At 42.9% G+C, this 16,532-nt stretch overlaps 1 protein-coding gene across 1 annotated transcript in view; it reads left to right on the top strand.

Moving 5' to 3' along the window:
• Positions 1-16,532, top strand: part of XRN2 (5'-3' exoribonuclease 2) — a 121,852-nt gene that overhangs the window by 26,168 nt on the left and 79,152 nt on the right. Inside the window, exons 2-6 of the mRNA XM_077282782.1 lie at positions 10,949-11,076; positions 11,162-11,273; positions 13,327-13,438; positions 14,567-14,625; positions 15,023-15,112. Of these exons, the coding sequence (XP_077138897.1) occupies positions 10,949-11,076; positions 11,162-11,273; positions 13,327-13,438; positions 14,567-14,625; positions 15,023-15,112 (501 nt within the window). The remainder of the gene's footprint in view (positions 1-10,948; positions 11,077-11,161; positions 11,274-13,326; positions 13,439-14,566; positions 14,626-15,022; positions 15,113-16,532) is intronic.

Below are 16,532 nucleotides of genomic sequence, written 5' to 3'. Positions count from 1 at the left end.
CACTAAGCGACGCTGCAGCGATACAGACAACGATGCCGATCGCTGCAGCGTCGCTGTTTGGTCACTGGAGAGCTGTCACACAGACAGCTCTCCAGCGACCAACGATGCCGAGGTCCCTGGGTAACCAGGGTAAACATCGGGTTGCTAAGCGCAGGGCCGCGCTTAGTAACCCGATGTTTACCCTGGTTACCAGTGTAAAATGTAAAAAAACAAACCGTACATACTCACCTTCGCGTCCCCCGGCGTCCGCTTCCTGCACTGACTGTGAGTGCCGGCCCTAACAGCAGAGCGGTGACGTCACCGCTGTGCTGTGCTTTCACTTTACAGCCGGCGCTCAGTCAGTGCAGGAAGCGGACGCCGGGGGACGCGAAGGTGAGTATGTACTGTTTGTTTTTTTACATTTTACACTGGTAACCAGGGTAAACATCGGGTTACTAAGCGCGGCCCTGCGCTTAGTAATCCAATATTTACTCTGGTTACCATTGTAAAACATTGCTGGCATCGTTGCTTTTGCTGTCAAACACAACGATACACGGCGATCTGACGACCAAATAAAGTTCTGAACTTTAACCAACGACCAGCGATATCACAGCAGGATCCTGATCGCTGCTGCCTGTCAAACTCAACGATATCGCTAGCCAGGACGCTGCAAAGTCACGGATCGCTAGCGATATCGTTTAGTGTGAAGGTACCTTAACTGCAACAGCTACACATCCACATCCCCGATTTGCTGCTCTCCTCATGTTTTCCCCCTTAAAAAAATAAATAAATAAATAAATACCTCATAGGCAAGAGCCTGTATTTGGACAACAGATTTTTTTTTTTATATATAGCCGAGTACAAGTTTTTGTTTATTATTTTCCCAAAGAGTACAAGGCTTTTATGCAACAGATCAATAGTAATTTTTGCCACAGAACAAGGTTTTTATAAAACAGCAATAAGATTTTTTTGCCACTGAGCAGTAGGATTTCATGGCACAGAACAACGGGATGTTAGAGAAGTCCACACAATGCTGTTCTGGCACACAGGAACAGTCTTTTCGGGCACAGAGCACGAGGCTGATATGGCACACAGAACCACCCTGGCAGAGCACAAGGAAAAAAATGGTGCAACCCATGAACCCTGTCTTTATACAGGCAGGGTGACATGGTGCATCGGCCAATCACAGCCATGCCAGTACTTGGAATGGCTGTGATGGCTCCAGAAAGTGCCTACAGCCTAAAAGCTTGTTGATTGGCTGCCCAGCAGCCTTTCAACAAGCTTTATTCAGCTGGTGAACTCGAACATTGATAGACTTCCAGGAAAAAGTCAGTTTTCAGGGTCTGTGCACAGATGCATGGAGTATGATACGAACCCCGAACTTCACACTTAGGCTGTGTGCACATGTTGCTGGTTTTTCGCTATAAAAACGCTATAAAACCGCAAAAAAACAGCATACATTAAGCATCCCATCATTTAGAATGAATTCTGCAATTTTTGTGCACATGATGTGTTTTTTTCCACGAAAAAAACGCATCGCGGTAAAAAACGCAGCATGTTCATTAATTTTGCGGGTTTTTTTTTGCGGATTTCCCACTATAAAATGCATTGGGAAATGTCCGGAAAAAGACGCATGCAGATTTTTTGCGGATTTCTTGCAGAAAACTTCAGGTTTTTCTCAGGAATTTTCTGCAATAAATCCTGAACGTGTGCACATAGCCTTAGGGTTCCCGCATCACTAGTCTTCATACCTCTGTCCCAACCTAGCTCCACACACTTTTTGTCTGAGCTATGTGAAAATTGCTTGAGAACATGAAAGGGAATCTGTCACATAATTTTGGGCCTATAAACTGCGGCGGCCACCGGTATCAGGGGCTTATCTACAGCATTCTGTAATGCTGTAGATAAGCCCCCGATGTAACCTGAAAGATGAGAAAAACAAGTTGGATTATACTCACCCAGTGGCGGTCCTGTGCGGTCTGCGTCCGATGGGCTTCACAGGTCCGGCGCCTCCCATCTTCATGCAATGAAGTCCTCCTCCTTGCTTCTGTTGCGACTCCTGCGCATGCGTACTGATTTGCCCTATTGAGGGCAGCGTAAAGTACTGCAGTGTGCAGGCGCTGGGCCCCTCTGACCTTTTCATGCGCACTGCAGTACTTTGCTCTGCCCTCAACAGGGCAAATCAGTACGCCTGCGCAGGAGCCGCAACAGAAGCAAGGAAGAGGACGTCATCACATGAAGATGGGAGGCGGCGGAACCGGACCGCCCCTGGGTGAGTGTAATCTAACCTCTTTTTCTTATCTTTCAGGTTACATCGGGGAGCTTATCTACAGCGTTACAGAATGCTGTAGATAAGCCCCTGATGGCGGTGGCCGCAGTTTATAGCATCAAAATGAGGTGACAGATTTCCTTTAATAGTTGCTAAAGTTTTGTGCAGCTTTGAGGTGCATCAAAATTGTGACTTTTAAAAGATTTTTACACCAGAATACTGTTTGGATACAGCTTTGATAAATAGCACCCACTACTTATACTTTCCGATATTTTTTTTTCTTCCTGATATGACCCACATGACTTGAAAGGTCCTTCAGTTTTTCTTGAAGTCTAGTAATCCTGTCACTTTGTCAGGTGGGAGGACAGGAGAGCAGTTCTCTAATTGGGAAGGATGGTGTCAGTGTTAAATTAACAAAAAGGTGCTGCTGTCGGACTACTATCCACACATAGTTTAGATCTTGGCCGCATGCACACCTGCACTGACACTTTGAGTATGCCACCGGGCTCTCCCAGTGTCAGTGCAAAGGAACAGGGATTTGAGTCTAGACATTTTTCGTAAACATGAGAGATGGTTTTTTTTTTTTCTTTTTGGCAATTACGCTACTGAAATGTATGGCATGATTTTTCTAATTACCCTATAGAAATATTTAGCTAAATTTGAAGTTTGGCAGTGATATACTCCCTTTAATATTATACACTGCTCAAAAAAATAAAGGGAGTACTTAAATAGCATATAACTCCAAGTAAATCAAACTTCTGTGAAATCAAACTGTCCACTAAAAAAGCAACGCTAATTGATGATCAATTTCACATGCTGTTGTGCAAATGGAATAGACAGCAGATGGAAATTATTGGCAATTATCAAGACACACTCAATAAAGGAGTGGTTTTGCACATTTGACGGCCTGCTGGAGGTCTTTTGCAGGACTGGCACTGCTCCTGTGCCTGTATGACCTCCCTACAATGCCTGGGCATGCTCCTGATGAGGCGGCGAATGGTCTGAGTGATCTCCTCCCAGACCTGGACTAAAGCATCCGCCAACTCCTGGACAGTCTGTGGTGTAACATGACGTTGGTGGATGGTGCGAGACATGATGTCCCAGATGTGTTCAATCAGATTCAGGTCTGGGGAACGGGCGGGCCAGTCCATAGCTTCAATGTCTTCATCTTGCAGGAACTGCTGACACACTCCAGCCACATGAGGTCTGGCATTGTCCTGCATTAGGAGGAACCCAGTGCCAACCGCACCAGCATATGGTCTCACAAGGGGTCTGAGGCTCTCATCTCGGTACCTAATGGCAGCCAGGCTACCTCTGGCGAGCACATGGAGGGCTGTGCGGCCCTCCAAAGAAATGCCACCCTACACCATTACTGACCCACTGCCAAACCGTTTATGCTGAAGGATGTTGCAGGCAGCAGATCGCTCTAGATGGCGTCTCCAGACTCTGTCACATCTGCCACATGTGCTTAGTGTGAACCTGCTTTCATCTGTGAAGGGCACAGGGCGCCAGTGGTGAATTTGCCAATCCTGGTGTTCTATGGTAAATGCCAATCTTCCTGCACGGTGTTGGGCTGTGAGCACCACCCCCATCTGTGGACGTCGGGCACTTAGACCATCCTCATGGAGTCGGTTTCTAACCGTTTGTGAAGACACATGCACATTTGTGGCCTGCTGGAGGTCATTTTGCAGGGCTCTGGCAGTGCTCTTCCTGTTCCTCCTTGCACAGAGGCTAAGGTAGTGGTCCTGCTGCTGGTTGTTGCCCTCCTACGGCCCCCTCCACGTCTCCTGGTAGCACCTACAGCCTCTGGACACAGCTTGCATTGATGTGCCATCCTGGATGAGCTGCACTACCTGAGCCACTTGTGTGGGTTGTAGAGTTCGTCTCATGCTACCACGAGTGTGAAAGCACAACCAACATTCAAAAGTGACCAAAACATCAGCCAGAAAGCATTGGTACTAAGATGTGGTCTGTGGTCCCCACCTGCAGAACCACTCCTTTATTGAGTGTCTTGATAATTGCCAATAATTTCCATCCGTTGTCTATTCCATTTGCACAACAGCATGTGAAATTGATTGTCAAACAGTGTTGCTTCCTAAGTGGACAGTTTGATTTCACAGAAGTTTGATTTACTTGGTGTTATATTCTGTTGTTTAAGTGTTCCCTTTATTTTTCTTTGAGCAGTGTATATTCTGCTTATGTCTTTTGTCCTACCACTGTCTGTATTTGCATATCTTACTATTATATATGTATAACCATTGTGTATTATCTAGTGTGCCCTTAAGGCGATACATAATTTAATCTTGGTCTGCTCTTTTATCTCGAACAATGAATTCACATGTCCGTTTCTTGGTTTACCTTTCAATGCTACCAGGACTGGTTTCTGGCCAGATATAATCTTGTTAATGGACTGGGCTTATTTCTAACTGGTGGCAATCCTACCAAGCTGGCAGCGCTCTGTTTCACTGGTGGTAGTGAAAGGAGGCTGTCAGGGTTGTGAGCGAGTGTGATACCACATCAGTGACTGCATGGACCACATCCTCTCAATTCCCGTGCCTCCCTGGGCCCATGTGGACAGGGGACGTCTATGTAGAACTGTACCAAAGGGTCATTCCACATCAAGTGGACCAGTTTTAAAAATCGTCCCCACTCGACCTTCTCCGATTTTGCTGAAAATTTATAAGGATGTACATGTATGTTTGAAAAGAGGTTCTGTAAATTTTTAGGGCCAGATCTCAAATACATTGGGCACTGTTGACATTTCACTGGAGGTTCCATCAAGCCTGTGGCTGCAGCTAAGAGGATTTTGCAAACTTTGGCACATAGCCATTAGAGTTCTATACTGGCTATGATGCTGAAATTTGGCATACTAGCTCAACTTTTGCTGCTAAACACGATAAAATTATTACCGGCTATGACAAAACAATATTTCGGCCGCAATTTTGTGTCAAAGTAGCTTGAAAAACGCGTCACATAAAATTTATGCCAAACTTTGCCCATATATAACTCAAGACCAAAAACCAATAGTAACTGTATTTGTGGAAATATTCACACCCACATATGATGAAAAACTTAAAAAAAACGAATTTTACCTATTTTTAGGTCAAATTTCTCAAAAAGGGTACCCCTAATATATATTAATTCTGATAACTTTAGAAAGGGCACATTTTTCTCTACAAGGATCATTGGGATTTTTTTTGGAGTCTCTCAGTTTAAGAAATGAAAAATGCCACTGAACATGGTGTTATTTATTAATACGCAATGAATGGTAACTGCACTATTCAAACCCTTGCGTTGGTCCATGGTGGTTATACCACAACCAATTCCCTAAGAATTGGTATTATAATCCTATTAAGAGTTGTAATAATGCTGTCTTTCGAGAATTGGCAGCCCCATCGCCTAGGAGCCATGGCCGATAGCCGTGCAAGGCGAGCCGCGGGCGGTCTCTTTATCGCAGGTTCCGAAGCCTGAGGGTGGGTGTCTTTGCCTAGGATCCCAAGCCTAATATTGGGTATCTTTTGTTGGTTCCCAAGCCATAATGTTCAGTCTAAGTGGTCTGGAATTGTTGCTGAATTTGCAACATAATCGGTTCAATGAAGCTGTATTGTCGGCCCATTGCTGTCCAAAAAGGTCCAAATCTTGACATTGGCACCTAAAAGTTGGTCCATTAAGGCTATATCAGACGAATTCGGTGTCTCTGAACGAATGGTCAAACAAGCTCGAAAGCTTAAATGTGAACATGGGATCTTAGCCTTACCTAGAATCAAGTGTGGCAAGAAAGTTTCCGAGGAAGTGAAGAAAAAGGTGCAGGCATTTTTTGAGGATGATGAATTCAGTCGAATGTGCCCTGGTAAAAAAGACTATGTATCAGTGCGAATAGCAGGAGAAAAAAAGCAGATGCAAAAGCGACTATTACTGAGCAATATGAGGGAAATGTTTGTTGCCTATCGGTATCGGAATGGCCCTGAAATTGGATTTTCCAAGTTGTGAGCTTCGGCCAAAGTGGTGCGTAACCGTTGGAACTGCTGGAACACATTCCGTTTGTGTGTACCATTCACCAAAATGTCAAACTAATGCTTGCAGCATGCCCAATCAATGATGACTACAAAGAGCTCATATGCAAAATGGTCTGTGGAATTGAATCCAAGGACTGTATGCTTGGCCGTTGTGATAAATGCCCGGGGCCTGAAGTTTTAAAAGAATTTCTAGTCAATGTGTTTGTCAACAGTGACCCTGAAGATATTATTGAGTTCAAACAATGGATTCACACTGATCGAGACACGCTTGATACGAAACAACTGACTATAGAAGATTTCATTGAAGAATTGGTTTTGAAAATTTCTAAACTACTTTGTAGCCATCACTACATCGCCAAGCATCAAAGTTGATATCTGAAATCGTTGAAGGAAAATCTGAGACCTGGAGAGCTTGTGATCCTTATGGACTTTGCTGAAAATTACTCATTTATTGTTCAAGATGCCATTCAAGGTTTCCACTGGGAAAATAGTCAAGCTACAGTACACCCATTTGTAATTTACTTCAAGGAGTTAAATGGTGAAGCTGCGCAGAACATTAGCTTGTGCATAATCAGTGCTTGCTCACGACATGACACAGTTGCAGTCCACACTTTCTTAACAGTAATTGTGGAGTATCTCAAGACTCATCTATGGGATTCGTCATATCCACTACTTCAGCGATGGATCTGCAGCCCAGTACAAAAATTTCAAAAATTTTCTCTACTTGTGCCACCACAATGCTGATTTCAATATCAGCGCTGAATGGAATTTTTTTGGTACCAGTCATGGAAAGTCGCCCTGTGATGGGATTGGAGGGACAGCAAAGAGGTTGGCAGCTCGTGCCAGTCTTCAACGCCCAACTGAAAACCAAATACTGACCCCGGTGGATTTATTCAACTTTTGCAACGAGCAACTGCATGGAATCAAGTTTTTTTTTTTTTTTTGTTCCAAAAGAAAAAAAATGACGAAATACGGGTAGTTCAAGAGGAAAGGTTCAAAGATGGACATACGATTGCTGGCACAAGAGAAAATCACCAGTTTGTGCCAATTGATGACAAAAAGATTTGCATTTCAAGGGTGTCAAATGACCCATCATCTTTCATTGCCCATGTAGATAGATCTGTCAGATCAGAAATGCCTTTTGTGCCAATTGCTAACCTCCAGCCAGGGCAATACATTGCCTGCATTTACGATAGGAACTGGTGGATTGGATTTATTTCTGAAATTTCAGTCGACGAGCATGATGCATTAATAAATTTTACGCATCCTCATGGACCAGCTAACTTCTTTCACTGGCCTGTGAGAAATGATACATGCTGGATTCCCGAGCAGTCAATCATTGCAATAATTCCAGCACCAGCTGCAACAGCAATGGGCCGACAATACAGCTTCTCTGAACCGATTATGTTGCAAATTCAGCAACAATTCCAGACCAATTAGACTGAACATTATGGCTTGGGAACCAACAAAAGATACCCAATATTAAGCTTGGGATCCTAGGCAAAGACACCCACCCTCAGGCTTCGGAACCTGCGATAAAGAGACCACCCGAGGCTCGCCTTGCACGTCTATCGGCCATGGCTCCTAGGCGATGGGGCTGCCAATTCTCGATAGACAGCATTATTACAATTCTTAATAGGATTATAATACCAATTCTTAGGGAATTGGTTGTGGTATAACCACCATGGACCAACGCAAGGGTTTGAATAGTGCAGTTACCATTCATTGCGTATTAATAAATAACACCATGTTCAGTGGCATTTTTCATTTCTTAAACTGAGAGACTCCAAAAAAAAAACCCCAATGATCCTTGTAGAGAAAAATGTGCTCTTTCTAATGATATCAGAATTAATATATATTAGGGGTACCCTTTTTGAGAAATTTGACCTAAAAATAGGTAAAATTCGTTTTTTTTACGTTTTTCATCATATGTGGGTGTGAATATTTCCACAAATACATATGCTTTGACCGTGATATTGCAGCAATGCAAAGTCATGTAGATGTTTGGTGTACAGGGCAAAGCACCAGTTACTATTGGTTTTTGGTCTTGAGTTATATATGGGCAAAGTTTGGCGTAAATTTGATGTGACGCGTTTTTTAAGCTACTTTGACACAAAATTGCGGCCGAAATATTGTTTTGTCATAGCCGGTAATAAATTTATCGTGTTTAGCAGCAAAAGTTGAGCTAGTATGCCAAATTTCAGCATCATAGCCAGTATAGAACTCTAATGGCTATGTGCCAAAGTTTGCAAAATCCTCTTAGCTGCAGCCACAGGCTTGATGGAACCTCCAGTGAAATGTCAACAGTGCCCAATGTATTTGAGATCTGGCCCTAAAAATTTACAGAACCTCTTTTCAAACATACATGTACATCCTTATAAATTTTCAGCAAAATCGGAGAAGGTCGAGTGGGGACCACTGGTCCACTTGACATGGAATGACCCCAAACTGACCTGATGTCACATTGGAAGTTGGGAGACCATTACGTGATCCGCCTGACATAATAGTGGTGTCAGGTGGGGTGGAGAGGTGCAGGATCCTTCACAAGTGGTGGGATTCTGCATGATCTCTCCAGTGTCATCCTTCACCTATATGTAAAAAATAAAAGATGATGCTTAACCCCTTTCTGACCTCGGACGGGATAGTACGTCCGAGGTCAGAACCCCTGCTTTGATGCAGGGCTCCGGCGGTGAGCCCTCATCAAAGCCTAGACATGTCAGCTGTTTTGAACAGCTGACATGTGCCCGCAATAGCGGCGGGTGAAATCGCGATTCACCCGCCGCTATTAACTAGCTAAATGCCGCTGTCAAACGCTGACAGCGGCATTTAAACGGCTCTCCCGGCTTGGCGGCCGGAAATGAGCGCATCACTGACCCCCGTCACATGATCGGGGGTCAGCGATGCTTCTGTATAGTAACAGTAGAGGTCCTTGAGACCTCTATGGTTACTGATCCCCGGTAGCTGTGAGCGCCACCCTGTGGTCGGTCGGCGCTCATAGCACACCTGCATTTCTGATGCATAGCGGCGATCTGATGATCGCTGCTATGTAGCAGAGCCGATTGCGTTGTGCCAGCTTCTAGCCTCCCATTTAGGCTATTGAAGCATGGCAAAAGTAAAAAATAAATAAATAAATAAAAAATGTGAAAAAAATAATAAAAGTTTAAATCACCCCCCTTTCGCCCCATTCAAAATAAATCAAAAAATAAAAAATTCAAACCTACACATATTTGGTATCGCTGCGTTCAGAATCGCCCGATCTATCAATAAAAAAAAAGCATTAACCTGATCGCTAAACAGCGTAGAGAGAAAAAAATTTGAAATGCCAGAATTACGTTTTTTTGGTCACCGAGACATTGCATTAAAATGCAATAACGGGCGATCAAAAGAACGTATCTGCACCGATATGGTATCATTAAAAACGCCAGCTCGGCATGCAAAAAATAAGCCCTCAACCGACCCCAGATCATGAAAAATGGAGACGCTACGGGTATTGGAAAATGGCGCAGTTTTTTTTTTTTAAGCAAAGTTTGGAATTTTTTTTCACCACTTAGATAAAAAAAATAACCTAGTCATGTTGGGTGTCTATGAACTCGTAATTACCTGGAGAATCATAATGGGAGGTCAGTTTTAGCATTTAGTGACGCTAGCAAAAAAGCCAAACAAAAAACAAGTGTGGGACTGCACTTTTTTTGCAATTTCACGACACTTGGATTTTTTTTTCCCGTTTTCTAATACACGACATGCTAAAACCAATGATGTCGTTCAAAAGTACAACTTGTTTCGCAAAAAATAAGCCCTCACATGGCCATATTGACGGAAAAATAAAGTTATGGCTCTGGGAAGGAGGGGAGTGAAAAACGAACATGGAAAAGCGGAAAATTCCAAGGTCATGAAGGGGTTAATGTTCTGTGGAAATCGCTTTTCACTGGTCACCACTCATCAGACACTGGTACAATGACATATAACGTTATATAACGCAGGAGCCATCAGTAACAATAGGTAATATACATTTTGCCTCCTCCATCTCCTTGCTCGTGTTTTATGCTCTAAAAAAAGTTAAAGGAATTGTTTTCTTTCTGTTAAAAACTTTTTCGTCTGGCTTCAATTTGTGAGGAAATGAACCGCCCTGTTTATCTGTAGTCTCCAACATTGCCCTCGGTGTCTGCTCGCTGTGGAGCTGACGTCGTCTTGTCATTGGCGCAGCCAATTTGTGATCGCAGCCGCTCTAATGAGGCGTTCCCATGTAGGCACAGCTCCCCGCGCAGAGCTGCTGAGCTCACTGGCTCCAACAATGTCGGCGTCTTGTAAGTTTCTCAGCCAATGCCAGACACTGGAACAGCAGCGGAGACTCGCCGGTAGACCAGGGGAGAGGAGTATAACCTTTTTGTTTTGTTTTTTGTTGCTAACTACAGCCACAAAAGAAATGTGATTGAAAGGAACAACTCCTCTATTACTGACTTCTGCCACAACCTTTAGGAGTCTGAAAATCTGTTACAAAGTGGTTTACTAACAAGTTAGTCCTCAGAGATGCCCTGTATCCCATTGATGACATATGTTATAGCATTGCTGTTTAAAAATGCATATCTTTTTTTGACAATTGTACAATATTTTGAATGCCATGCAAACAAATTAATTTCCTTTTTTTTTTTTTTTTTTTTTTTTTTGTTCCCACCTCTCCTCCAAGCCTAAAGAATGCAATGGCATCAAGATACCAATCGATAGCAGCAAGCCAAACCCAAATGAGGTGGAGTTTGATAACTTGTATTTGGATATGAACGGCATCATTCATCCGTGTACTCATCCGGAGGATAAGTAAATATCTTCATTTTTTTTCTTTCTTGCTTTTTATGACATGAAGAATGGGGTTGTAATATATATTTCTCTTGTCTGATTACAGACCAGCACCTAAAAATGAAGATGAGATGATGGTGGCCATTTTTGAATACATTGATAGATTGTTTAATATAGTGCGGCCAAGGAGGTTACTGTACATGGCTATAGATGGCGTGGTAAGTGTCTTCCATTTGTGTAGAGCTGAAGAGAAAAGGGAGAGATCTTTAGAGAAAGCAATGAGGTCATGAAAACTCGGCTGATCGTCTACATGCTTAACCCTTTCACGACATGCGTCGTACATGTACTGCGCATGCCGTGTCTCCCCCTTTGATGTGGGCTCCGGCGCTGAGCCCACATCAAAGTCGCGACATGTCAGCTGTTTTGTACAGCTGACATGTGCGCGCAATAGCGGCGGGTGAAATCGCTGTTCACCCACCGCTATTAACCTGTTAAATGCCGCTGTCAAACGCAGACAGCGGCATTTAACTACCGCATCCGGCCGGGCGGCTGGAAATGACGTCATCGCCGACCCCCGTCACATGATCGGGGGTCGGCGATGTGTCAGGACAGTAACCATAGAGGTCCTTGAGACCTCTATGGTTACTGATGCCGGCCTGCTGTGAGCGCTCCCCTGTGGTCGGCGCTCACAGCACACCTGCATTTCAGCTACATAGGAGCGATCTGATGATCGCTGCTATGTAGCTGAGCCAATCGAGTTGTGCCAGCTTCTAGCCTCCCATGGAGGCTATTGAAGCATGGCACAGGTAAAAAAAAATGTTTTTAAAAATATGAAAAAAATGTATAAAACATAAGTTTAAATCACCCCCCTTTCGCCCCATCCTAAATCAAACAATAAAAATAAAATCAAACCTACACGTATTTGGTATCGCCGCGTTCAGAATCGCCCGATCTATCAATATAAAAAAAGCATTAACCTGATCGCTAAACAGCGTAGCGAGAAAAAAATTCAGAACGCCAGAATTACGTTTTTTTGGTCGCCGCGACATTGCATTAAAATGCAATAATGGGCGATCAAAAGAACGTATCTGCACAAAAGTGATATTATTGAAAACGCCAGCTCGGCACGCAAAAAATAAGCCATGTCTTTTTGTAGTAAAAGACATGGTAAAACCAATGGTGTCGTTCAAAAGTACAACTCGTCCCGCAAAAAATAAGCCCACACATGACCATATTGACGGAAAAATAAAAAAGTTATGGCTCTGGGAAGGAGGGGAGTGAAAAACGAAAACGCAAAAACGAAAAAGGGCCGTGACTTGAAGGGGTTAAAGGCTATGGACTTATTTTACTTGAAGAATAATATTCTTCTTTTTCTCATTTATTATCAAGCCTTTGATACAGTTTGCAGCCTGATCCAAGTTTCAGATTTTTCTCTTGTGGAAGCATATCCCCCAGTGATATAATGATATGATATGAGGTCTGTGTGTACCCAGAGTGCTGCTGTCTTTCCTGGCTTTTGTATATCGGCACAGCTCCAAACTGCACATATTTCCTCTATAGTTACGTACTTTCGTCTTATTCTTTATCCAATTTTCTTTGCCCTCCATGAGTCTGCATATGCTTTCTCCCCTGTCCAAATTATGGCCATCTGTGTACAACCTCCTTCCTGTTGGTGTGTCTAAGGATTTGTTCGTATGAGCTTTAGAAATTTTTTTTATGAAGACCATTTAGAAAGTTGTGTTCAGGAAGAAAATAATTAAAAAAAAAAAAATCTGTGCAAAGGTGTACATGGCTTTTTTAACCTATCTGTCCATTAGAAATTTTGATTTATAAGAGAACCCCACGTTAAAGTCCATGAAAAAGATAGAGATGAATTTTATCATTCCCTTCATACCCGTTTCTTATCAAGGTCCCAAAATTTGGTGAAGTGGTATGGTCTGTGACTTTCTCCCAACTTTTTTCTCAGTTGGTCTGCATGGCGTGGCAAAATGGTGTTTTGGTCAAAACAGGTCATACGTTTATAGCTAGAATACGTGCCCGCTCATCGCTGCTGTAGACTTCATTTTCTGACGCACTAAGGCTGCATGGTTTCATAGTTCGGTATTGCAATTTTTTATGGGATTTGTGTTAGTCAATTAGTTTAGATTCTAGACTGGATAAAACGTCTATCTCGCCATCTGTCTCCAAGGAATTCCCCTTCCCTGCGCCCTTATACTAGAGCAATCCGGATGTGCAATATTTAGTAGGTATATTCTATATTTGATATACTAGGCACCGCGAGCGAAGATGAATCAGCAGCGCTCTAGACGTTTTAGGGCTTCCAAAGAAGGTGTGGAATTGACAGAGGAGAAAAGCCGCATCCGGGAAGAAGTGATCTCTAGAGGTATGTTTGTATGGGACTCTGGTCGCTGCTGATGTGCTTCCCTGTGACAGTAAGGCTGGGTGTCACAAGTGTATTTCATGGTCACTGTTCGGACCACAATGCCTGGACTCACCGCTTATCTCCCTACCCAAATTAGCAGCCTCATAGACACACTTGAAGCTGTAAGTTCAGGTCGGGAGTCTTAAGTCAGACCGACCGTGAAATCCGCTCTAGCTGGAAACTTCCATGAATTCTAAAGAATCATAGAATCTTAGAGTTGGAAGGGACCTCTTGGGTCATCTGGTCCAACCCCCTGCTAAAAGCAGGATTCACTAAATCATCCCAGACAGATGTCTGTCCAGCCTCTGTTTGAAGACTTCCATTGAAGGAGAACTCCCCACCTCTCGTGGCAGCCTGTTCCACGCGTAACTAACTGGTGGATCTCTTGGCTACTGAAGTGTGTACTGTAAAGAATACTGTATCTCCCATTAAATAATAATTCTATCTTTTCTTATATTTCTGCATTGTGCTCCGTCTTATTCTTTCTAGGACTATTCATATTTTTATATAGTTATTTTTATTATACACTGTATGACTTCATTCCCATTGGCATTAGGGAGTTTGCCTATACACCCTGACAGCAATCCATGCCTGCCTACTGTCCTGCTGACAGTGCACGCTATGCGAATATGGGGAATAAAATGCAATTGTCAGTTTGTCCCATTTCCAGGAATAGCAAAAATAAAAGGTTATCCAGAATTGTAAATCTATGGGGAGTGCAAGTGTTTATTAAACTGAGCACGACGGCTGAGGAGTCCTCGTACAGTGACCACAGCCATGAAGGGTTTGGAATGAAATGCTTTAATAATGCTGCCGTAGCCAGAGAGAATGACCACTTGGTGTAAGGCCTGTTTACACCACTTTTTTGTTATGTACTTGGTGTACACAATTCTATTGTCACAAAACATACTCACATATACATTTGTATTTGCATCGAGTTTAATGGGAAAAGCGTATGTCAGATGGGTATGAGTTTGTCTGTTTTTACAGATTGCAGGAAAAAGTGTCTGCTGCGCTTTTACATTTTTACATGTTCATTTTTTTTGTGGATAGATACATCTCTTACATTTTACACGCTTTCTTTTTCAGGTGGCTACTTGCCTCCTGAAGAGATGAAAGAGCGGTTTGACAGTAACTGTATCACTCCTGTAAGTATCACAGAGGACAGTAAGATATGTGCTGTTATTATGTTAGTAATGGCGATGAGCGAGTGTGCTCGTTACTCGGGTTTTCCGAGTATGCTCGGGTGTTCTCCAAGTATCTTGGGCTTGCTTGAATATTTTGTTTGTGTCGCCGCAGCTGCATGATTTTCGGCTGCTAGACAGCCTGGATACATGTGGGGAATCCCTAACAAACAGGCAATCCCTTCCCTGCATGTGTTCAGGCTGTCTAGCAGCCACAAATCATGCAGCTGCGGGGACACAAAAATAATCTACGAGCACGCCCAAGATACTTGGAGAGCACCCGAGCATGCTCGGAAAACTCGCGTAACGAGCACACTCGCTCATCACTAGTTATTAACATAGATTCCTTTTCTTATTATAGGGCACAGAATTCATGGACAACTTGGCAAAGTGTCTTCGTTACTATATTGCAGATCGTTTAAATAATGACCCCGGCTGGAAAAACCTGACTGTAAGTCAATTTAGGTTGTGTTTTTTTGTTTGTTTTTTTTCCTGTGGGGAAGGGTTTTTTTTCTCGTGTTTAAAACGTGGAGCATTATTTGATTTTTGGAATTTTATGGGAAAATGGTTATAGAGGTGTTCGACAGGTGTTTCATGATTTTGCCTCTTAAAATTTTTTTTTTTAATTTTGTCTACAAATGAATTCATTTTGTTTGGCAGTGCGTCCCTTGTAATACTCGTGATGAATGATGCCAACCCTGCAATCTGCTCTGCGAGTTTGGGGCTTTAACTCCCTTGCAGGCTTCTGCTTACCTGGACAAGAACAGCTGATTCTGGCGTTTTAGAATTGATCAGCTGATCTGGTTTAATAAAGATTAACAATTTTTTAACCAGTTAAACTACATCCATAGTAGATGTTTTTGCAGTTGCAAATTTGCTTCAAATTATGAAGACTTTGCTTCAAAAATGCTTTTTTTAAGCTACAGATTTTGTCTGCACCTTGTGGATAACATTTTATTGAAAACACTCGTAGTCTAATGCACTGAATTTCCTGCGCATCTGCCCTATGTAGAGTGATATACTGGAAGATTTCCATGGATCAATGCAGTTTCTTTTTTTTGTTTGTCTACAAAAGAAAGGGGTTGTCTTATCTTTTCGGATAGGTTAAGTTACAAAGTTCTTGTGAAAACAAGCAACTTTACTATTTACCTCTTATCGAATATCCTATTGTTTCTCAAAAGAGGGATTTTTAATTTGGTTGTGTACAGCTTGTTGCCTAGGGGTAGAAGTGGCCAGTCTCATAGCCAAGGAGCTCGCTTGCAAACGTTTTTTATACAGCTTTTAATTGATCGTATCCAGCTATCGGGCTAGCTTCAGTATCCCTGCACTTCTCCAATGCCACAGAGGCAAAGCGTGCTGTGGTAGCAGCATGAGAGCGCACAGTTCATACCAACGGTTCAACCATGTCGCTGGCCCCAAACGGTCCATCTTTAGCTCCCTTGAAAGAGGCCAGTCAGGATCAGTACACTCCTGAAGATATAAACATAAGACAACCTCTTTAAATGGAAAGCCTTTACATCCAGGCACAACTAAAAGTACAGTCACACATTGATTTCCATTTTTACTTCCTTGTAAAAAAGTCTCTGCCGTGACTAATCCGTCTTGCATTTTTTTTTTTTTTAAGACTCGGAATTATATTTTTTTTAATTTATTGTCTCTTGGTCAAGGATGAAACTTACAGTATGTGCTCGTGTATAAGTCGACCCAAGTATAAACCAAGGCACCTGATTTTGCCACAAAATACTGGGAAAACTTATTGACTCGAGTATAAGCCAAGTATGCATTGTCCCGTCATCCCTGTCCTTGTATGCACGGCTCCCCCGTCCTTGTATGCACGGCTCCCCCGTCCTTGTATGCACGGCTCCCCCGTC

Source organism: Ranitomeya variabilis, chromosome 2 (genome assembly GCF_051348905.1).
Source record: "Ranitomeya variabilis isolate aRanVar5 chromosome 2, aRanVar5.hap1, whole genome shotgun sequence".
Classification (NCBI taxonomy): Eukaryota; Metazoa; Chordata; class Amphibia; order Anura; family Dendrobatidae; genus Ranitomeya; species Ranitomeya variabilis.
Note: the sequence above shows the minus strand (reverse complement) of the source record. Positions and strands in the feature narration are given on the sequence as shown.